Raw genomic sequence first — 23,907 nt, 5'->3', positions numbered from 1 at the left:
GGTACCATGGTTATTTATATCTGTCTTTTTGATCGCGTGTTATTCCACTTTTTGTTCGGCGGTATGATAATAAAGCGTTGTTTTTTGCCTCGTTTTTTTTTTCTTACGGTGTTTACTGAAGGGGTTAACTAGTGGGACAGTTTTATAGGTTGGGTTGTTACGGACGCGGCGATACTAAATGTGTGTACTATTATTGTTTTTTTTAATTTAGATAAACAAATGTATTTATGGGAATAATATATATATATTTTTTCATTATTTAGGAATTTTTTTTAAATTTATTTTTACACATTTGGAAATTTTTTTTTAAACTTTTTGACTTTGTTCCAGGGGGGGACATCACAGATCGGTGATCTGACAGTTTGCACAGCACTCTGTCAGATCACCGATCTGACTTGGTGCTGCAGGCTTACCAAGCGCCTGCTCTGATCTGGGCCTGGAGCAGGGAGGGAGGGAGGTAGGGAGATCCTCGCGTTGCTGCGGGGGGCTCAGGGAAGCCCGCTGGGAGCCCCCTCCCTGCGCGATGCTTCCCTATACCGCCGGCACACTGCGATCATGTTTGATCGCGGTGTGCCAGGGGTTAATGTGCCGGGGGCGGTCCGTGACCGCTCCTGGCACATTGTGCTGAATGTCAGCTGCGATAGGCAGCTGACACCCGGCCGCGATCGGCCGCGCTCCCCCCGTGAGCGCGGCCGATTGCTATGACGTACTATCCCGTCGAGGGTCAGATAGGCCCAGGGCACCTAGACGGGATAGTACGTCCAAAGTCAGAGAGGGGTTAAACCACTGGTATAAAAAACCCCTGCTACATTCAGGACACAACTGACCTATTGAATAAACTTTCAGCAATAGGTCCTCTACCAGAAGGAACCATCCTGGGCACCATGGATGTGGAATCTTTGTACTCTAATATCCCACACCAGCATGGATTACATGCCTGCAAAGTCATCATGGAAAGCACAGGGACTGATGCTGATTCTGTGGTAAAACTTATAAAATTCATCCTCACCTACAATTACTTTGAATTTGATAACAAGATATATCTACAGGAGACAGGCACAGCAATGGGAAGTAAAATGGCTCCACAGTATGCAAATCGTTTCATGGCCAAGCTTAAAAATAACTTTTTGTCCTCATGTCCCATCAGGCCTCTGGCCTACCACCGTTATATTGATGATATTTTGAGTCTGAGCCACAGCTAAAGACTTTCCATGAACAATTTAATCAATTTCATCCCACCATCAACTTAACACTCAACTACTTCTGTACTGAAATTAACTCTTTGGACTCTATGATTAAGCTACAGAAGAATGAAATAGAGACATCCCTTTATAAGAAGCCTACCGGCCGTCCAACATATCTTAAATGGGACAGTTTCCATCCAAAACACATAAAAAAACTATTGTCTACATCCAAGCAATCAGATACAATTGAATATGCTCCAACCCCATGGATAAAGACAAACACATTGGTCACTTCAGAAAGACCTTTTTGAATCCGAGCTCCCATCCAAGAACTACTGAAAACCAATTTATAAGAGCCACCAGAATATCAAGGAATCACCTGCTACATTATAAAGCTAAAGAAGAAAATAACCGGGTACCTCTAGTAGTTACTTACAATCCAAATTTGGAGGTGCTAAGGGGAGCTGTACAACAATTACAACCTTTACTACAAAAAGATGCCCGATTGCAATCCATATTGACCTCCCCCCCCCCCACTACTGTGTTATAGACAGCCCCCAAATCTAAGAAGCATCATTGTCAGAAGCTCCCTGTCCTCTCCAACAGCTGCAGGAACCTTTCCTTGCAACCAGAAAAAATGCAAAACCTGTCTATTTATAATGACCACGGACAAGATAAAGATCCCCAATTCACATCAGGACTACAAGATCCCAGGTACCTTCAGCTGCAACACTTCTAATGTGCTGTACCTAATTATTTGTACTAAATGTCCAACTGGGGGTCTGTGTTATGAAAGGTAATTCAGTACCACAATGGACATAGAGGTCAGCGCACATACAGTGACCTGGCAATAACCCAAAAAACAAGAACGAGCTCTGAGACGTGGGAACTCTGTTGACCGCAATCCCTAATCCTCTCCAACACACTAAAGGCAGCCGTGGATTGCGCCTAACGCTCCCTATGCAACTCGGCACGGCCTGAGAAAGTAGCTAGCCTGAAGATAGAAAATAAGCCTACCTTGCCTCAGAGAAATACCCCAAAGGAAAAGGCAGCCCCCACATATAATGACTGTGAGTTAAGATGAAAAGACAAATGTAGAGATGAAATAGATTTAGCAAAGTGAGGCCCAACTTTCTGAACAGAGCGAGGATAGGAAAGGTAACTTTGCGGTCAACACAAAACCCTACAAAAACCACGCAAAGGGGGCAAAAAGACCCTCCGTACCGAACTAACGGCACGGAGGTACACCCTCTGCGTCCCAGAGCTTCCAGCAAGCAGAAAAAAACAAATTGACAAGCTGGACAGAAAAAAACAGCAAACAAATAGCAAAGAGGAACTTAGCTATGCAGAGCAGCAGGCCACAGGAACGATCCAGGAGGAAACAGGTCCAATACTAGAACATTGACTGGAGGCCAGGATCGAAGCACTAGGTGGAGTTAAATAGAGCAGCACCTAACGACTTCACCACTCACCTGAGGAAGGAAACTCAGAAGCCGCAGTACCACTTTCCTCCACCAACGGAAGCTCACAGAGAGAACCAGCCGAAGTACCACTTGTGACCACAGGAGGGAGCTCTGCCACAGAATTCACAACAGGTCTGTATGTGGGGGATACAGGGCAAAAGCTGAGAAAAAGGATGAATTTTCATCACCACACAAGAAGAGAAAAAAGAATGGGTCTACCTGTGGGCAAACATTTTTGTAGCCCTGATCACAGCACAATCTAAATGAAATTACTTGTTGAGAGGATATGGCTGCTTACTAAAGACTATAGGACAAATGGACGTGGAGCGGAGACTTTTTCCAGCACGAAGCACCGGTTTTGTTGTGTTTCATTAGATATTTTCTTGCTGTTTTTTATTAGTGATTTTCTTGCTCGTCAGTTCATCCTCGGGAATCAATGTTTCCAATCAGTGACAGTAAGCAGAGGAAGAGGAGCAGGCTAGATCTTATGTATAGCTAAGGCCAAACAGGAGACTGGTAAAGGCAAATGTAAAGCAATCATCTTACATCAGCCCCAGGTGATGGAATATTCTCTGTTCTGTAAGCTAAAGAAAATTCTTTTAAGGGGAAGGGGGTGGGGGGTGGGGAAGACACATAAATTGAATCAGGCAGTGGTTGGAGGGACTACGAAGTGAGAGAGTATCCAAGCTGGGATGGATGGACTGTGGTCTATGGAGTTTTGGAGATTGAATGTTGGCTGGAGGGATATCCATGAGCTATGGTCGTGATATCCATCGTCTAGAGGAACATAGGCTGTGACTGCACACTATACCGGCTGGAGGTACCAAAAGCTGTGGGCCAACCAAAAGTAGAGACACAGTGGGTATCGCCTGGAATGGGCCCAGTGGAACTACCGGTCTCAGACTGGTAACCTGTGGACAGAGGACATTGTATTTTGGCCATCTACATGGATTTGTTGTATAATCATGGATGTATGGAATAAAAATAGTTGCATCATTAACCTGCCTAGGTGATTTTTATAACCCACAACCTCAGACTCACACTTTTAGTAAAAGGTAACCTCAAATCTCAGAGAAGACAGAAGGGACTCATGACAACCTTTGACACACTCAGTGCAGGAATGAATGTGTAGCATGGATTTAAGTCTTTTTACATCATTTAAGGAATTTGCTCCTCAGACCTTATGGAGGCATCACAACACAGAACCAGACCCCAATCAATAAAACTTTCACACTCCTTATCTATGAACTGTTCCAATATTTATGGCCACAAGTGTTTATCTCTCTCCCATAAGGATAGTTCTGCTTCACGTCACTTGTCTTTTCTATTGCAGTATTTCTGTGCTGTGTTGTATATAAATGTGTTTCTTCAGATTTTGTGTTTTTCTATGCCTGATGAAGAGACCTTAGTAGTCTCGAAAGCTTGCAATTTGTTACCATCTTTTCAGTTAGCTATTAAAAGGTATCAACCACTGAGGACTGTCAAATCTTAATATTTTTCTATCTACTGGCTAAGATAGTACAAAGATATATATCTCTCATATTCACTCTAAGCATTTGGTGTGAGCACATTATTCAATAGAAGATCTCTATGTGCAATGCATTTCGCAAGATGTGTCTAGATACCATATGGCCGCTTACAAATTACTTGGGTCCTAACCGTACTGATTTGTACTGGTGTCTTGAATTATTTAGTAGATTTGGACATTTAATTTGTTTTGCTTTGATTCTTATGAATCCCCTGGGGAATATAGAATCATATCCCGTTCTTGGATTCATATGCTATCTCCTAATCTCTGGTCACATTCAGCTGTTTGGGTTTTGTGCCTATAAAACTTAGTATAATATTGTACAAATGTGCGTGTTACGTTTTTTCTGTTATAGGGCAAGATTCACATTATGTTTGACCCTATGCTTGTCCCCATTGGGGCTCACAATCTAGATTCCCTGTCAGTATGTCTTTGTAGTGTGGGAGGAAACCGGAGACCCTGGAGGAAACCCACGCAAACTCGGGGAGAACATACAAACTCCTTACAGATGTTGTCCTTGGTGGGATTTGAACCCAGGATCCCTGCAAAGCAACAGTGCTAACCACTGAGCCACTGTGGCCCAGTCAGCTCATATACCCAAAGCCTGTTTTGCGAGGGTTTGGACATAAGCCCCTATGGGGCCATTTAACATAGGGTCAAAGATGATGTGACCATAGCTTTAGTCACCACTGCAGTGATCAGAATGTGCAAAATTGTTCCCATTTTTGTGTGTACTGTTCTTGCATTTTCATCTTTTACAAGCAATTAAAGTTTTCTGTGATAAAGTGGGAATCAGTGGTTTGATACTTATGGTTTTGTATGGTAAATATGGAAGAAATCTAATCCACTGACTGTGTCGCTCTCCAGTCTCCCTGTCGCTGCCTCCTCCCATATACTCCAGGCATTCAAGCAGAAGCCTACGGATGTCCTAATCAGTTGAGGTTTGCATAAGTTGTACCCTCCAGTCTCACACACATGGAATATTATTTTTATTATTATTTATTTTTAGAGCAGCATTGACTCCATGGTGCTGTACATGAGAAGGGTTTACATACAAGATAGAAGTATAAAATATGGTGAACTAACAAGGACAGATTGGTACAAGGGGAGAGTCCGGACATATCCTAAATGCATTTCCCTGGAAACCTGACACTGGAACTGTAAACATAGAAAATTCAATAAAATTAAATTTCTTCCTTAATCTCCTTTCTTCCTTTGATCCTGTTTTGTCTCTGATTACAGATTAAGGGGACTCTGTCAGCACAGAATGTCTGTTCAAACCAAGTACTGGCTCTGTGACTGCAGACTTATGAATCCCCCCAGTGTATTCACTATGCGCTGTGGAGATCCGCCGGTTTCTGAGCCGGGACTAGAGGGTATGTATGAGTTATATATACTCCAGGCCAGATCCTGGCCAGTAGGCGCAGCCTCACTCCATACCAACTGGACGACCGTGTCACTAGTCGGGGCGCGGCACATTGGAAGGGCTCTGGCCTGGAATATGCATAATGCATAAATATCCTCCGGTCCCGGCTCAGAAACCGACGAATCCCTGAGCGCACAGTGCATATGCTGGGGGGATTATAAGTCTGCAGTCACACAGACTGTCAGCAGACTTATTGATATAGACTGGAAAACCCCTTTAAGAGCACCTTCCCATCACCTTGTATTTTGTTTATTCCCCCAACTCCCTCTTTAATTGACAGCTCTTGCTTTATAGAGCCCCAGACGGGTGGAGATAGATGGAAAACAAGCAGGTGAGAAGGTGCACTTAAAAATCGGCCACACCAAGGGTGCACTAAACACCTGTACAGTCATTTTGGACTGACCGACCTCCCTTACACAGAGAAATATATAAAGGAATCCTCTGTGTGGCTGTAGAACTGGTTCCAGTTAGAGCCTCTCCTCTTTGCTTTATCTGCAATGTGACTAATAGTAAACCACACCCACTTGGCAATCCACAGCTGCTGCTTCTACTAGATGCTCAGTTTCAGGAATATACAGAGGATACTGGAGGGGTCACATTTATTTTCGGTTTACTTTTGTCATTCATTTCTAGGGCTTATCATTAAAGGGAACCTGTCAGCAGGCTTTTGCTATATGTTCGGAGAACAGCATGAGATAGGAGCCAAGGCACTGATTTCACCGATGGATCACTTACTGGGCTGTGTTTTCCTGTTCCAATGAATTCATTGTTAAATCAGCTGGAGATTACCACTACAGGACAAGCTGCCAGGCTCAGCACTGATTAGCAGCTCTCTGTGCTGTGTATACATTGTACACAGCAGAAAATCAGTGCTGGGGGCGGAGTTATACACGGCTCAGCATTCCGAGCTCTGCTAAATCTGCTGCAGAGAATACTGTGATTCTGTCACAACCGCTGCACTCAGTAAACTAAGTGATACATCATCATAATTGTGGTTTCGGCCCCTACCTCAGGATGCTGTCAGATTTCTTAGAGAAAACCTGCTGACAGATTCCCCTTAAATACCTGACAATGTAAAGGACATCCTCAATTTGTTAAAAAGGAACACATTCCAATTAGAACACAGTGACCCTCCTATGTGCAAGGATTTCTAGAACCCAAACTCATCGCTGTGAAAAGGCAAAGTCCAGTTCCTCAGGTATTGCCTTATAGGCCAAGAAGACCTACATTTAAGGCCAGGTTTGGGACTGACTATTATGTTTGAGGTAACACTGCCTGTTAAGTACTTTGTATTTTTTTTATGTAGGCAACTACAGGTGTTTCTTCTGGGAGTCGGCTGCCTCCACCTGTTTGCGCAGAGCAATTGGACGGGACCCCCTGTGCTCTCGGAGCCTCAAGACTTTTTGCCATCACAACTGTTTGAGCGCTTTACAGAGGTAAGAAGAAATCTCTGCTGTAATATATAGCGACTGTGTGATGTACTGCGGAACCAATCACATCTCATGCTTTCTAAAGGGAGTGCTGGCTTGTTATAGTGGGCGGTCTCCATAAGATCTCAGTAATTTCAGTAACGATGGCGTCAGATTCTGTCACCACTGCAGCTCGGCTTATCCACAATTATTGATTTGGAATCATTTCATTGAAAAAAAAAAAGACTTCAAGAAAAACTCAGACTTTGTTTTGCCTGGATCCACCATGCTTTGGTGCAAGCATGAGGGGAAGATGATGTGTTGCGGAGCATGGCATGCCAATGGTTAATCCTACCTTCCATTACAGACATTTATGGCACATACAGAGACGCTCCAAGTGTCTGATAGATGTGGGTCCCATACCTAACTTGAGAACAGGGGTTCACCACATTTATTTTTGCCTGTATGTGACAATGGAGGACCGCCATTATGGAGTTCGGTGGGACCCACATCTATCGGACATTTATGGCATATCCAGTGGAAGTATCTTGATTGTCTGAGATATTTATAACTCTTTACAGGGGTTGCCTAAGATCAGGCAAAATTGGGGCAAAGGCATGCAACAGGGTCAAATAACAAAATAAGCATTTCTTATGTATTGACGTCCCACCTCCCACCATCATGGCCAGTGCTGGCTCTCTGCTGCTCCGCACTGGTCTTTATTTACTGGGCTTCAGCAGTGATGTCTCCATCCACAACCTTGTGAATACTGCAGTCAATCACCGACCTCTTCACCAGTCATTCACTGACAGTAAACTAATATCTTGAGAATTTGAAAAACAAACCAGATTAGAAGCACTTCACACATTTTTTTTTAAATGGTGATTAAAGGGGTTGTCCTATCTACCTACTCACTACCATGGGAATTCGGAATACAGCTAAGCAGATTGTATTACGATTTTTTCAACTTCGTTTCTTTCTTCCTTTCTCTCTTTTTCTTCTTCTCTCTTCTCTTTTTCTTCCTCCCCTCCTCTCTTTTTCTTCCTCCCCTCTCTCTTTTTCTTCCTCATTTTATTTTTTTCTTCCTCTTCTTTTTCTTCCTCATTCTCTTTTTCTTCCTCCCTCTCTCATTTTCTTCCTCTTCTTCTCTTTCTTCTTCTCTCTCTCTCCCTCCCTTTCCTTTCCTTTCTTTGTCCTTCCCTTCCTCTTTCCTTTCGTTCTCACTAATTTCTTTGTTTTTCTTTCTCTCTCTCCTTTTCTTCCTTCCCCTTTTGCCTCTTTCTTCCCCTCTCCCTAGCCTCCCTTCCCACTTTTTTCCACTCTTGCTTCTCCGTCTTCATTCCTCCCTTAGTCTCTTATTACACCTTTGCTATCTTCCTCCTTCTTTCTTCCTCCTTCCTTCTTCCTCCTTCCCTTTCTTCCTCCATACTTTTTCATCCCTTCCTTCCTTCCTCCCTTCCTTTCTCCTTTCCATCCTTCCTCTCTCCCTTCGTCCTTCCTTTCTCCCTTCTCTCCCTTCCATCCCTTACTTCCTGTTTACACATAACCATAATCTAACACATGCCGGTCATAAGATGTATAATTTCAGTATTACCATTGATCTGCTCACAGGATTGCTGGGAGAGTCCTCTCAGCATGTATATATTCCCGGCCGGTTTCACATTAGTGTTTACCTGATCTGCGGCGGGCTGCGGACTTCCTCCATGAAGCCCCGCCCTCGGCCGCACCTCCGTCTACTTCTGCATGTGGCCTGCGTACCTATCTTTAACATTAGGTACGCAGGTCGTGCGGCTGTATGCGGATGGTGCCGCATGCGTCGTTTTGACGATGCGGCGACCAGCGTAGGATGCAGCCTGTAGCATTTTTTTTCCTGCATCATCAAAACGACGCATGCGGCAGCATCCGCATATAGCCGCACGATCTGCGTACCTAATGTTAAAGATAGGTACGCAAGCCGCATGCAGAAGTAGGCGGAGGTGCGGCCGAGGGCGGGGCTTCACGGAGGAAGTCCGCAGCTCTCCGCAGGTCAGGTAAACGCTAGTGTGAAACTAGCCTAAGCCTCCTCCATTCAGATCCCGTTGCAGACCATCACTCTCACTTTGAGCGTTGCTTATCATATTTTGTGAGTGTGATCTGAACATTTCTGCTCCCTTTCACACCATGAGGATCGATCCGACCCTGTGCGGTGCAATCTCTTTGACATGGCACTATGCAGCGCGATATTTACCCCAGTGTGAGGTATATACTGTATCAAAGTAAATAACCAGATTAGTGACTTAAGGAGTCAAAGATGGTCACAAAGAACATGTAATAAAGACATTAAAGTACCTGTACAGATGACCAGTTGTAGATCTTTGGGAGATTTATGATGTTTAGAATTACTTTTTAAATGTTCTAATAATTTGCAGATCAAATTTTAAAACTACTTTTTTTTTGCTTAAATTACATTTCCCTGATGTAAGTAATGGTCCTCGTGGAAACCATCGGACTGCACTCTGATGACATCAGAGAGCAGTTTGATTTCCCCGCACTGATACAGTGGAGAAGATGGAGAAATTTTGTTCTCCATCTTCTCCTCATCCAAGAGAATCGGATCACATTCTGATCAGAGTTTGATCCGTGTGTCACTTGCATAATTGGCCTGATTCTCTCGGATGAGCATGGAGAGATGCAGGGAAGATTTCCCTTTTTTCTGGAATATTTATATAATTTGCCATAAATGCATTGTCCTTTCTCACAATTTTTCTATCTTGTTAGAGAATTCCCAATTTCTCATGAAGCAAATACATGAAAATGTCGCACCGTATCACAACATGCTAGCAAAACCCTTGACTAAGTGCAGTTCTCATCGTATGGTGAGGCAGAGCACAAGATAAGTATCTGATTGGGGAGCAGGAGGTCGGGCCGCTCACCAACCCCAAGAACAAGGGTGCTGGCTTGGAGTGATGGCTGCTTTTGGATGATCAGTCTGGGAGTAGTCAAGTGAGGATGCTCATTTCTTGCATTTTGATTCAGTGTGCACTGAAGACTGACTCCTTATATAAAACCACTTTGTCACATATGAGAGGGACAGAAATCTATATAATCGGGATCCTGAGATTCCCACAATGTCACTTCAATGTCAGGTCAATGTGCTGGAAATCTCTTGAGAAATGGAAGAAAAATGCCTTAAAAAAGCAAGAAATAAGTGAAATAATAGAACAAAAGAACTCACACCTTTACTTAAATGTTGGTTACTAATTATTCCATTAATCTTTCTATACATTTCCCTTTATAGCAGGAATGCCAGTTTTATTTTTGTCGTGAGGGCACATTTTCTGTAGGAGAGACCTCGTCACAGGCCAGACGGCACACCAACAGACAACGGACACAATCTTCATATCGTAAATCAAAGTTTTAACCCTGCTGTTCTGTTGGTCAAAAATGACCGACTTTGAACTTCAATATTCTTTAAAATATTCAAGATGCGGCTCTGAAACCCGTGGCCGACCGACCCATCCTCATTTAAGTCAATCAACCACAAGTTTCAGAACCGCATCTTGAACACCCCAAAAAATACCAAAGTTCAAAATAGGTCTCCCCAGACCGAACAGAACAGCAGGGTTAAAGTGATGCCTACTTTCTGCCATTCCTAAAAGCTTTTCATGACAAGAGACCTGATATATTGGCTTGGATAGATATAGTTGTTGGTCATTAATAGTCCAAACACACAGCCGCCTGGTAACCACGTAGCAGAATGCTAGTAGAAGAATGCTATAGAACCGGAAGGCGACGATAAGCATATTTGATGACTTGTTTGTCCCGAGAGATAGGACGTCCCGGCACACAAGCAAGGCTTAGTGGGTCTCCAACCATGACGTGCGATTTCCATATGAACCCAGCTGGAATAAAACTGAATTACCCTTATCTGGAAAATGAGCGATCTGTTTTTTTGATGAACGCTCAGCGCTTTTGATTATACTTAATTGAAATTTTGTATTTGTGGAATGAAAATGATTTATCACTTTGCTCTTGTGCATATCCACAAGGTCTCTCCTGTCTAATTTATTCTGAGCGAGCTCTATCTCTATTCTTTGTTTGCCAAGAGTGGCGAGTCCCCCCATGAATAAACTGTTGATAATAAGTTGTAAAAATGTCTGGTGGATTAAAAATTAGGCTTTTGGACGGAGACAAGGTGGATATAATCAGCTGTGCTGGAAATGGAACATTTAAGTAATCGCACTCGCAGTACAAAGGGCTGTATGTCTTGCATGGATAGATCATTATTATTTCATTTCTTCTCTGCTGGTTAAATGACTCCTCCACGTGTTAGGAATATTTTTATGCTGTGTAGGAACATGGGTGTAGCAGCTATAATAAATGTGGTATTTATTGTTCCGGTTGCATGTGTATAGATTTATGTAGCTCATATTATCACAATCCAATTATAGTCAGTACTGGAGAAACATGCATTCTCAATTAAAAAGCTGAACACTATATCTGGAAATCTATGGATTGTAGCAGATTAATTCTCTCTGCCAACAAGCCGCAGAGGTCTGAGGTTCCCCGACCATACGCTTTCTATCTGTCCTACCATCTATTCTGTGTGGTGTCTGCCTTCTTTTTTTATACTGATTTCATTGTGGCTTACAGTTTTAGTGAAGCCTATGTCTTGGTGCCAGATCAGCGAGCAATGACACTCAATTGTCACCATTGATGATGAAGTCTGTTGGGTTCCACTGTGCTGTCCATGGGTTTGATGGGGAATAAAAGTCATGAATTTAATGGTATGTTTCCTGCTAAATGTCAATCTACTATAGATGCTCTTAATGGAGCTTCTCGCCCAGCTATGAACAGTGAATAGTGACCATAGATGTCTGCTGTCTCTTCTGACTGCTCCATGTGAACACTACATCATCTATCGGAAAGAATTGAAAGTCCCCCATGCACATTTGATGTCATTCAACTGGAGGGGTCGGCTGACTTCTATCCAATATCTATGTGGTCTTTAGTGTCCCATTTTCTTCTATCTTGGTACAGCTATTCTTAACGACCAACTTGCTTCATTCATCTTCTGGCACTACTGAGATTGCCAAAAATTACACAGAAGGCTGAAGTCATTATACATTATTCCGTTTACACATCAGTTTTAAAAGACAAGTTTAAAACCTGAATCCTTTAAAGGATTGTCTAATCTTCTTTCTTCTGGAGTGCACCACTCCTCGGCCTTCCAACTTCCTTCTTGCCAGGGGAATGTGTGCTACTGAAGATTGACCGTTTGAACAAGCTGGAGTTTTTCCTCTGTAGCATTGGCAGAGTACCAGGGCAATAATGCTGGCCAAATCTGCGCTTACAACAATGCTCCTTCCATAGGAAACTGGCCATCTCTGATCGACTGCAGTAGCGGCCTGTATCCTAGGCACCAAGAGGCTATGAAATTAAAAATCCCTCTGTTCTTGAGAATGAACAGAATTTTTAATGAGTTAAAATGCAAAGTTACTTTTTTTTACAAGCATTTTACAGTTATATCCATTTAAGAAGCCGAGATAAACCCTTTAATTAGTCTGTGAAATATGACCATAAGTAACATGCCAATATCATGCCATTTAGGTACATTTCCTAGACAAGCTGCACCTGCACGTCTAGCACACCCTCAATGCAGTCCGTGCACTCCCAGCAAGTAATAGTTCAGTAAGCTGTACCAGCAGGTAGTACTACCATTGTGGTACCCATCACTCCATAAAATAGTTTCCACCACCATCTCCTTGCTTTTTTTTCAATTCATGGAATAAAGAGAAAACCTTACCTGCTGATAGTAGAAAAGATGGGGCACACAGTAGTCCAAAAAATAGTGTTCCATTTGTTAAAAACAGCAAGAAGATTGTTGTCTCGACCACGGGACATAGTAAGTTTTTCCAAAATATAAATGGAATTATGGTCATTGGTCCATTCTAATATAGATGGTAGATCTGTATCTTTCTAATGTCTTGCTACAATCATTTTCACAGCATTGATGAAGTGAGAAATGATAGAGCTGTCATTTACCGTAAGTGTGTGTGAGAACTATCAAGGTTGAGCAGAAGCAGATTGGCTGTTGCCTCATCTCGAAACTTCTCTTCTCTCTCTTAATTGATGTTACAGTGTCTAATTCTTGTTCAGTCATGTTATTCTGGTAATGTATGTACAAAAATAATATATATATATATATATATATATATATATATATATATATATATATATACACAGTACAGACCAAAAGTTTGGACACACCCTCTCATTTAAAGATTTTTCTGTATTTTCATGACTATGAAAATTGTACATTTGCACTGAAGGCATCAAAACAATGAATTAACACATGTGGAATTAAATACTTAACAAAAAAACGTGGAACAACTGAAATTATGTCTTATATCCTAGGTTCTTCAAAGTAGCCACCTTTTGCTTTGATGACTGCTTTGCAGACTCTTGGCATTCTCTTGATGAGCTTCAAGAGGTAGTCACCGGGAATGGTTTTCAATTCACAGGTGTGCCCTGTCAGGTTTAATAAGTGGGATTTCTTGCCTTATAAATGGGGTTGGGGCCATCAGTTGTGTTGTGCAGAAGTCTGGTGGATACACAGCTGATAGTCCTACTGAATAGACTGTTAGAATTTGTATTATGGCAAGAAAAAAGCAGCTAAGTAAAGAAAAACGAGTGGCCATCATTACTTTAAGAAATGAAGGTCAGCCAGTCTGAAAAAATGGGAAAACTTTGAAAGTGTCCCCAAGTGCAGTGGCAAAACCATCAAGTGCTACAAAGAACCTGGCTCACACGAGGAGCTCCCCAGGAAAGGAAGACCAAGAGTCAGCTCTGCTTCTGAGGATAAGATTATCCGAGTCACCAGCCTCAGAAATCGCAGGTTAACAGCAGCTCAGATTAGAGACCAGGTCAATGCCACACAGAGTTCCAGCAGCAGACACATCTCTACAACAACTTTTAAGAGGAGACTTTGTGCAGCAGGCCTTCATGGTAAAATAGCTGCTAGGAAACCACTTCTATGGACAGACAACAAGCAGAAGAGACTTGTTTGGGCTAAAGAACACAAGGAATGGACATTAGACCAGTGGAAATCTGTGCTTTGGTCTGATGAGTCCAAATTTGAGATCTTTGGTTCCAACCACCGTGTCTTTGTGCGATGCAGAAAAGGTGAACGGATGGACTCTACATGCCTGGTTCCCACCGTGAAGCATGAATGAGGAGGTGTGATGGTGTGGGGGTGCTTTGCTGGTGACACTGTTGGGGATTTTTTCAAAATTGAAGGCATACTAAACCAGCATGGCTACCACAGCATCTTGCAGCGGCATGCTATTCCATCCGGTTTGCGTTTAGTTGGACCATCATTTAACAGGATAATGACCCCAAAAACACCTCCAGGCTGTGTAAGGGCTATTTGACCAAGAAGGAGAGTGATGGGGTGCTACGCTAGATGACCTGGCCTCCAAAGTCACCGGACCTGAATCCAATCGAGATGGACCGCAGAGTGAAGGCAAAAGGGCCGACAAGTGCCAAGCATCTCTCGGAACTCCTTCAAGATAGTTGGAAGACCATTCCCGGTGACTACCTTTTGAAGCTCATCAAGAGAATGCCAAGAGTGAGCAAAGCAGTCATCAAAGCAAAAGGTGGCTACTTTGAAGAACCAAGAATATAAAACATAATTTCAGTGTATATATATATATATATATATATATATATATATATATATATATATATATATATATATATATATATATATGAAAAACCGCATAAGAGGATGGGTACACAACAGACATTTGTATATGCGTACAAGATAATCAGTTATCTATAATCAGTTATCTATCCACCATCTTCTCACTGCTTTTAACAAATGGAATAAAGAGAACATATATAGCAGCACGGTGGCTCAGTGGTTAGCACTGCATCGCTGGAGTCCTGGGTTCAAATCGCACCAAGGACAACATCTGCAAGGAGTTTGTATGTTCACCCTGTGCTTGCGTGGGTTTCCTCAGGGCACTCCGATTTCTTCCCACATTCTAAAGACATACTGATAGGGAATTTAGATTGTGACAGCGATGATATTGTGTGCAAACTGTAAAGCGCTGCGGAATATGTTAGCGCTATATAAAAATAAAGATTATTATTATAGTTCATGGGTGGGTGATTGCAATGTTTCCACTATCCACAAGTCATGTCATTGGCTTATCTACATAACTGTCCTAAATTATTATTTATTATAGCGACATTTATTCCTTGTCGCTGTACATGTCAAAAGGGCTATAGAAACAAAAAACAAGCACAATAATCTTAATACGACTGGCCCAGTAGGAGAGAGGACCCTGCCCACAAGGGCTCACAATCGACAAGTATATAAATGTCAGAATATACACTGCTCAAAAAAATAAAGGGAACGGTAAAATCCCACATCCTAGATATCACTGAATGAAACATTCCAGTTGTAAATCTTTATTTATTACATTGTGGAATGTGTTGAGAAAAATAAAACCTAAAAATTATCAACATAAATCACAACTAATATCCCACGGAGGTCTGGAGCTGGAATGATGTTCAAAATCAAGGTGGAATCAAGTTACAGGCTAATCCAACTTCAGTGGAAATGCCTCAAGACAAGGAAATGATGCTCAGTAGTGTGTGTGGCATCCACGTGCCTGTGTAACCTCCCTACAATGCCTGGGTATGATCCTGATGAGACAGCGGATGGTCTCCTTAGGGATCTCCTCCCAGACCTAGACTAAAGCATCCGCCAACTCCTGGACAGTCTGTGGTGCAATGTGACGTTGGTGGATGGTTCGAGATATGATGTCCCAGATGTGTTCAATCGGATTCAGGGGAACGGGCGGGCCAGTCCATAGCTTCAATGCCTTCATTTTGCAGGAACTGCTGACACACTCCAGCCATATGAGGTCTGGCATTGTCCTGCATTAGGAGGAACCCAGTGCCAACCACACCAGCATATGGTCTCACAAGGGGTCTTAGGATCTAATTTCGGTACCTAATGGCAATCAGGCTACCTCTGGCGAGCATATGGAGGGCTGTGCGGCCCTCCAAAGAAATGACACCCCACTCCATTACTGACCCACTGCCAAACCTGTCATGCTGAAGGATGTTGCAGGCAGCCGATCGCTCTCCACAGCGTCTCCAGACTCTATCACGTCTGTCACATGAGCTCAGTGTGAACCTGCTTTCATCTGTGAAGAGCACAGGGCACCAGTGGAGAATTTACGAATCTGTGGACGTCAGGCACTCAGTCCGTTTCTAACTGTTTGTGCAGACATATGCACATTTGTGGCCTGCTGGAGGTAATTTTGCAGGGCTCTGGCAGTGCTCCTCCTTTTGCTCCTTGCACAAAGGCTAAGGTAGTGGTCCTGCTGCTGGGTTGCTGCCTTCCTATGGCCCTCTCCACGTCTCCTGGTGTACTGGCCTGTCTCCTGGTAGCGCCTCCAGCCTCTGGACACTACGCTAACAGACACAGCAAACCTTCTTGCCACAGCTCGCATTGATGAGCCATCCTGGATGAGCTGCACTACCTGAGCCACTTGTGTGGGTTGTAGAGTCCGTCTCATGCTACCACGAGTGTGAAAGCACAACCAACATTCAAAAGTGACCAAAACATCAGCCAGAAAGCATTGGTACTGAGATGTGGTCTGTGGTCCCCACCTGCAGAACCACTCCTTTATTGAGTGTGTCTTGATAATTACCAATAATTTCCATCTGTTGTCTTTTCCATTTGCACAACAGCATGTGAAATTGATTGTCAGACAGTGTTGCTTCCTAAGTGGACAGTTTGATTTACTTGGAGTTATATTCTGTTGTTTAAGTGTTCCCTTTATTTTTTTGAGCAGTGTAGTTGATGTATGTAGTATTCTTATCTTGTAGAGTTACTGGAGTGGTTGACCAGTTCCTCTGTCTGCCCCTCAGATCTTCAGATTTGTGGTATTCCATTCACATTATGAGCACCGCAGATGTGACCTTTATCCAGTAGCCGCACATTATATCCAGCGTCCTGTGTTCTTCATTTGCAGCTGACAAGGGGCTGTAGGTGAAAAGTGAATATCTACACTATGGAAAACGTGCATCCGGAAAGAGGAGCACGTGCAAGGAGCCAAGTACCTTTACGTACAGTACACTAATGGAATCGGGAACCAATGGTCGTAGAGGGAGCATCCCTTGAATATTTGAGCCTCCTTCATCACCAGTTCACCAACAATGGCACTAAACCTTATTTATAACCATTAAAGACTGTTGGCGCAGTTTTTGGAGCTAGTCTAGGCTACTTGTTTCTCATTATTTCCTCTACCACATGATGTTGTGCTGGTTGATTCACTAATTAAAAATTACAAGATGGCCTGGATGCCTCTTTTAAAAAAAATAACATCACTGGGTAGGGGTACTAGATTCTGTGATGGCGTGTTGATACAAGGAACTAGTCTGATTACTATACGTAGATTCGGGAAGGAATTTTTTTCCCTATATGGGGCAATTCGCGTCTGACTCATAGGCTTTTTTGCTTTCCTCTGAGTCACTATGTTAGGTTATAGGTTGGACTCCATAAACTTACCTTGACAGTTCAACCTTAAACTTTGAAACTATTATGTTAGTGGAAGCAGTGACCTTGATACTCATTGCTTGGACTACCAATTTGATCAAATTAGAACCTACTAGATGCTTGTTTGATTTGTTAAACATAAGTCAGAACTGGAGGGTACAATTTAAAAGAAATCCATTGTACATCTCATATTTCTGCCATACGGTTTATCTTTGTTTAATCGACAATATTCCATTACAACCAAAGCATTAGATTATATAGTATTGTTAGAAAGAAAGTCCTACTGAAAGTCATACTGAATGATATCTGACACATTCATAATTCAGAACTTCACTGTGTGAATCCAGACTGAGGAATTTAATCATCAGATCTCCATCAGAGGTTCCTGGTAACATGATTTCTTGGCACGTACGTTTGTTATGTAAATATGCATTAATTCTATTTGCTCATATCATGAATTGCCCAGAACTGACCCTTTCCACATGGTTGAAATCTCTCAGCATGATGTAGATGACAGTATTCTTGCATTAGTGGCATATGAAGTGAATATACTCAGCGGTTGGTCTTCCCCATAATATTAAGTGTTAGCTTCTTTTGCTTTCTTATTGCCTTGTTTCGGTTATTCTAGCTATTGATTTTACATACCTTATGTATCCGTTCACCATAGTAGTATTTAATTTACTATTGCCCGAGAACATACATGTACATTTATACTTATGTTTATATCTACTATATAATTGTCTAAGGGTCAATTTTTGTCTTTCTGTCTGTCTGTCACGGAAATCCCAAGTCGCTGATTGATCACGGCCAGCTGGCCATGACCAATCAGCGATGGGCACAGTCTTGCCGCGAAATGGCCACTCCCTACTCCCCTGCACTCAGTGCCCCTTCCATAATCCCCCCAAGTCAGCGCCCGCCACCCACATAGCGTTGTAGCAGTCCGTTAAACCGACTGCGTTACACCGCGGCATAACGAGGTGTAATGCAGTCTGTTAACGCTGCTATTAACTCTATGTGACGAACTTTTTTCTATTGATGCTGCCTATGCAGCATCAATAGTAAAAAGATCTAATGTTAAAAAAATAAATAAATCGTGCTATTCTCACCTTACGGAGCTTTTCCCATTCCTCGCGACGCTCCGGGCTATGCATTGCGATCTCGTGAGATGATGACGTAGCGCTCTCGCGAGACAGCTACATCATCATCTTGCGAGACTGCAATGCATTCTTGGGACCGGAGCGTCGCGAGGAGCATCGCTAAACGCCTCGCCTGGATCCTGGGGCTGCCGGAGGGTGAGTATATAACTATTTTTTATTTTATTTTATTTTTTTAACGGGGATATGGTGCCCACACTGCTATATAGTACTTGGGCTGTATTATATACTGCGTGGCTGTTATATACTGCGTGGGCTGTTATATACTACGTGGGCTGTGTTATATACTATGTGGGCAGTACTATATACTACGTGGGCAGTGTTATATACTACGTGAGCAGTGTTATATACTACGTGGGCAGTGTTATATACTACGTGGGCTGTGTTATATACTACATGGGCTGTGCTATATATTACGTGGGCTGTGTTATATATTACGTGGGCTGTGTTATATACTACGCGGCTGTACCATATACTACGCAGGCAGTGTTATATACTAAGTGACTGCTATATACTACGTGGCTATACTATATACTACGTGGCTGTGCAATATACTACGTGGCTGTCTGTGTTACGTAGGCTGTGTTATATACTTTCGTGGGCTGTGCTATATACTGTGTGGGCTGTGTTATATACTACGTGGCTGTGCTATATACTATGTGGCTGGGCCTTATACTATGTGGCTGTGCTATATACTATGTGGCTGTGCTATATGCTACGTGGGCTGTGCTATATACTACGTGGGCTGTGCTATATACTACGTGGGCTGTGCTATATACTACGTGGCTGTGCTATATACTACGTGGCTGTGCTATATACTACGTGGCTCCTATATACTATGTGGCTGTGCTATATACTACGTGGCTTTCGGTGTTAAGTGGGCTGTGCTATATACAATGTGGCTGCTATATGCATACATATTCTAGAATACCCGATGCATTAGAATCGGGCCACCATCTAGTGTATATATATATATATCTACTATATAATTGTCTAAGGGTCACTTCCGCCTGTCTGTCTGTCTGTCACAGAACTCCCGCGTCGCTGATTGGTCGCGACGGGAACACTGCGATCATGTTTGATCGCAGTGTTCCAGGGGCTAATGTGCCGGATGTCAACTGTGATAGTCAGCCGACACCTGGCCCCGATCGACTGCGCTCCCCCCATGAGCGCGGCTGATTGGTGATGACGTACTATCCCGTCGGTGGTCATACGGGCCCTTACCCCCTCAACGGGATAGTACAGCAGATGTCAGAAAGGGGTTAAAATGCAATAACGGGCGATCAAAAGAACGTATCTGCACCAAAATGGTATCATTAAAAATGCCAGCTCGGCACGCAAAAAATAAGCCCTGCCCCAACCCCAGATCACGAAAAATGGAAACACTACAGGTATCCGAAAATTGCTATTTTTTTTTTTTTTTTTTTAGCAAAGCTTGGATTTTTTTCTCTCCACTTAGATTAAAAAAGAACCTAGACATATTTGGTGTCTATGAACTCGTAATGACCTGGACAATCATAATGGCAGGTCAGTTTTAGCATTTAGTGAACCTAGCAAAATAGCCAAACAAAAAACAAGTGTGGGATTGCACTTTTTTTGCAGTTTCACCTCACTTGGAATTTTTTTTCCTGTTTTTTCTAGTATGCGACATGGTAAAACCAATGGTGTCGTTCAAAAGTACGTCTCGCAAAAAATAAGCCCTCACATGGCCATATTGACTGAAAAATAAAAAAGTTATGGCTCTGTGAAGGAGGGGGAGTACAAAACCGAAAATAGCTTTGGGGGTTAAGGGGTTAAGCTGCTCTGAGATTAGATAACAAAAATCTAGTGATAGTTTCCCTTTAAGGGTAGAATCAAAGCTTTTCTGTACTAACAATACACATTAAAAAAATGCTGCTTCAAATCTGCATTTGAAAAATAAAAGTAAAACAAAAAAGCAGCAAAAACGCAATTATCAAAGAGGATTGTTATTTCGTATTATGTGGACACCTGCAGAAAAATGGCAGGATGTGTGTTACATGTGAACACAGCCTAAAAACAGCATTTACACGCTGTGAACACTGAGTTTTCCTGAGTATAACCCCTGTGATTGGTCACCTGTAATAATGACGGGCAACATTTTGGCTTGAGACTTTCTGATGGTGCAGTTACATTCATTCGTATGATGTGCCGACTCCATTTCTGTAGCGGATACGCCCTACATGCGCAGGTCTGCTTTTTACCAGCGGATTTTCCTACATCTTATGCAATTCTATGAAGAAACTGTACAAATGATGACATATTGTTGATTTAATGAAAAACGCACCGTGGGGCAGTCTGTGCTGCCCAGCGGGAGATTTCTATAATTCACATTCACTTTGCAGGAACTATAAGATGAAGGATGATTTGCTCAGCAAAAATACGAAGTGTCAATAACTTATCATGGGAGGTTTGCCATAGAGGGGCGGCAGAACTGTAGATTCAGAAGGGGATACATTACATGTAGTAGGACATTGGGAGACGTCAGAGTATTGTACAAGCCGGACTCCAGCAATTATTAGGATGCACTTGCAGGCAACATAAGTAAAGGTTTAGTTACTTGATTATTCTTTGCTTTAGTGCCAGTGTTGATTTTATGAAGACTGAAGGCAGCGAGGCTTCACATTCAGCATAATGCAAGTGTGCGCTATTGTGTTATGCTCTGCGGCAGCTTGTCACTCCTTATCATTTTCATCCAGCTTCTTTTGTTTTCACAAAATAGCCTGTAATCTGCAGAATCAACAGATCCCAATGATTAAATGTAAGGATTATACAAAAAAAATTGGGCAAAACCTTCCCTGTTCTTTATTGCCTTGTGTTGATGCACTGTTGGGAGTCATTATAATAACACGGAGCATCTGAATGCCACTTACTTCTAACCATTCACCATAGCCGAGGGACAGTCACAAAACGGCAAAACACACAAGGGTACATCAGGGACACTTTAACAAAGGTGTGCTCTGTCGGTAGGGAATGGAGAATGGACACCTCCTGCACTCACCTGAAGATGTGTCCTGCTCTTACTAGCGTCCCTATACGGGTTCTTTCAACCCGTCGCCGAGCAGGATACCTAGTCCCTCACTTGCCCTGCACCTATCCCTAAGTAGGGAACTGGCAGGTGAGAGCACTGGTCCCACCGCTGCACTAATGCAACACAAGGTAAGGTAAGACAAACACCACAGGGCAAAGGAAACACAAAACCACACTTAGCTTTCTCTGCTGAAATGCACCGCCCAGCAGGGTAAGGCACCAAATTACAGCATTCTGCTGAAGCACCACTGCACTAGCAACCTCCAGTCTTCAGCACGGTTGGTATCCAAAAGGACGTGTATAACCAACCGTCAGCTGATGCATCAGGTGACCTTACGACGGACGGTGGGAGTGGTCACCACCCACATCAGCAGTCTAGGCAGCAATATAATTACACCAGCGGCCACCAGGGGGGAAACTGCATTAACCCCCAATAGCCTGAAAGGAAAAAAGTTTTAATCTGAGAAGCCAGATCTGCCACAGATCCAAACATGGATCGTGACACCTATATTGTATGTAGTTGTTACTAGTCAAGCATTAATTTTTTTGGTGTGGTCCTCATTTGCTCTTGTACTAAAGATGTTTCATACATACTCTATATGTATAGGCTGAATGCTGGGGTCTGCAACTCTTCTGTGAGACCCCTGGCACATTGCAAATTGGACCTTTTCATTGCAAATTATTTAGAGGCTAATATAGAAGCGATATCGAGGTGAACTACAAGAGTTCGGGACCATCCCGACTGAGAGCACCTTGTTGTGGTGGGATGGCTTTTACGCTCTTTTGATCAAAATAGTGTGTGCTAAGTATCCTAAGTTATTTACAGGTACTATTAATATTTATTTACCTACTTGCTGCAGGGTATTTGCTCATTTTTACTTTAGGTACTGTTTTTTAAATAACCACAGTATGAATGTGCATCTACCCATTGCATTCATGCCAACATATGTTCCGGCTCATTTCCTTGGTTTTTATAGAAGCAATGTAGAGAATTGCAGGGATGTGAAATCGGTAAGCCACACCTAAATCTTCTTACCGTATTTTTCGGACTATAAGATGCATCGGACCATAAAACGCACCTAGGTTTTAGAGGCGGAAATTAGAAAAAAAAAATTGAAGCAAAAAATGTGGTCAATTCTATACTTAATATAGACATGTCCCCCTTATCTCTATCCTGGTATGCAGGGCCTCCATCTCTGCACAGGTATGCATGGCCCCATCCTTATCCTGGTATGATTGACCCCTATCCTGGTATGCAGGGCCCCTATCTCCGTCTTGGTATGCAGGGACCCCATCTCTGTCCTGATATGCATGGCCCCAATCCCCATCCTGGTATGCAGGGACTCATCCTTATCCTGGTATGCAGCGCCTCCATCTCCGTCCTGGTATACATGGTCTCCTCATCCCTATCCTGATATGCAGGGACCCCATCTCCATCCTGCCATGCATGGCCCTTTCCTTATCCTGGTATGATTGGCCCCCGCACCATTCCTATTTTGGTATGCATGGCCCCATCCTTATCCTGGTATGATAGGCCCCAATCCCTATCCTGGTATGTAAGTACCCCATCTCTGTCCTGGTATGCATGAACCCATCCTTATCCAGGTATGCAGGGCCCCATCCTTATCCTGGTTTGATTTGCCCCAATCCCTATCCTGGTATGTAAGTACCCCATCTCTGTCCTGGTATGCATGAACCCATCCTTATACAGGTATGCAGGGCCCCATCCTTATCATGGTATGATTGGCCCCAATCCCTATCCTGGTATCTAAGTACCCCATCTCCGTCCTGGTATACATGAGCCCATCCTTATCCAGGTATGCAGGGCCCCATCCTTATCCTGGTACTAGATTGTGGCCCAATTCTAATGCATCGGGTATTCTAGAATATGCATGTCCCCGTAGTATATGGACAATGATGATTCCAGAATTCGCGGCAGACTGTGCCCGTCGCTGATTGGTCGAGGCAACCTTTATGACATCATCGTCGCCATGGCAACCATTATGACATCTACGTCGTTACTGTGCCCGTCGCTGATTGGTCGAGGCGAATTCGCGGCAGACTGTGCCCGTCGCTGATTGGTCGAGGCAACCTTTATGACATCATCGTCGCCATGCTGTGCCCGTCGCTGATTGGT

General features: G+C 43.1%; 1 protein-coding gene across 1 annotated transcript in view; it reads left to right on the top strand.

Moving 5' to 3' along the window:
- The window catches only part of TTC27 (tetratricopeptide repeat domain 27), a 630,563-nt gene that overhangs the window by 104,571 nt on the left and 502,085 nt on the right, over positions 1-23,907 (top strand). Inside the window, exon 4 of the mRNA XM_069769113.1 lies at positions 6,908-7,037. Coding sequence (XP_069625214.1) covers positions 6,908-7,037 — 130 coding nt within the window. The remainder of the gene's footprint in view (positions 1-6,907; positions 7,038-23,907) is intronic.

Source organism: Ranitomeya imitator, chromosome 5, assembly GCF_032444005.1.
Source record: "Ranitomeya imitator isolate aRanImi1 chromosome 5, aRanImi1.pri, whole genome shotgun sequence".
Lineage (NCBI taxonomy): Eukaryota > Metazoa > Chordata > Amphibia > Anura > Dendrobatidae > Ranitomeya > Ranitomeya imitator.
The sequence above is the reverse complement of the archived record's forward strand: the minus strand, read 5'-3'. Positions and strand labels throughout refer to the sequence as shown.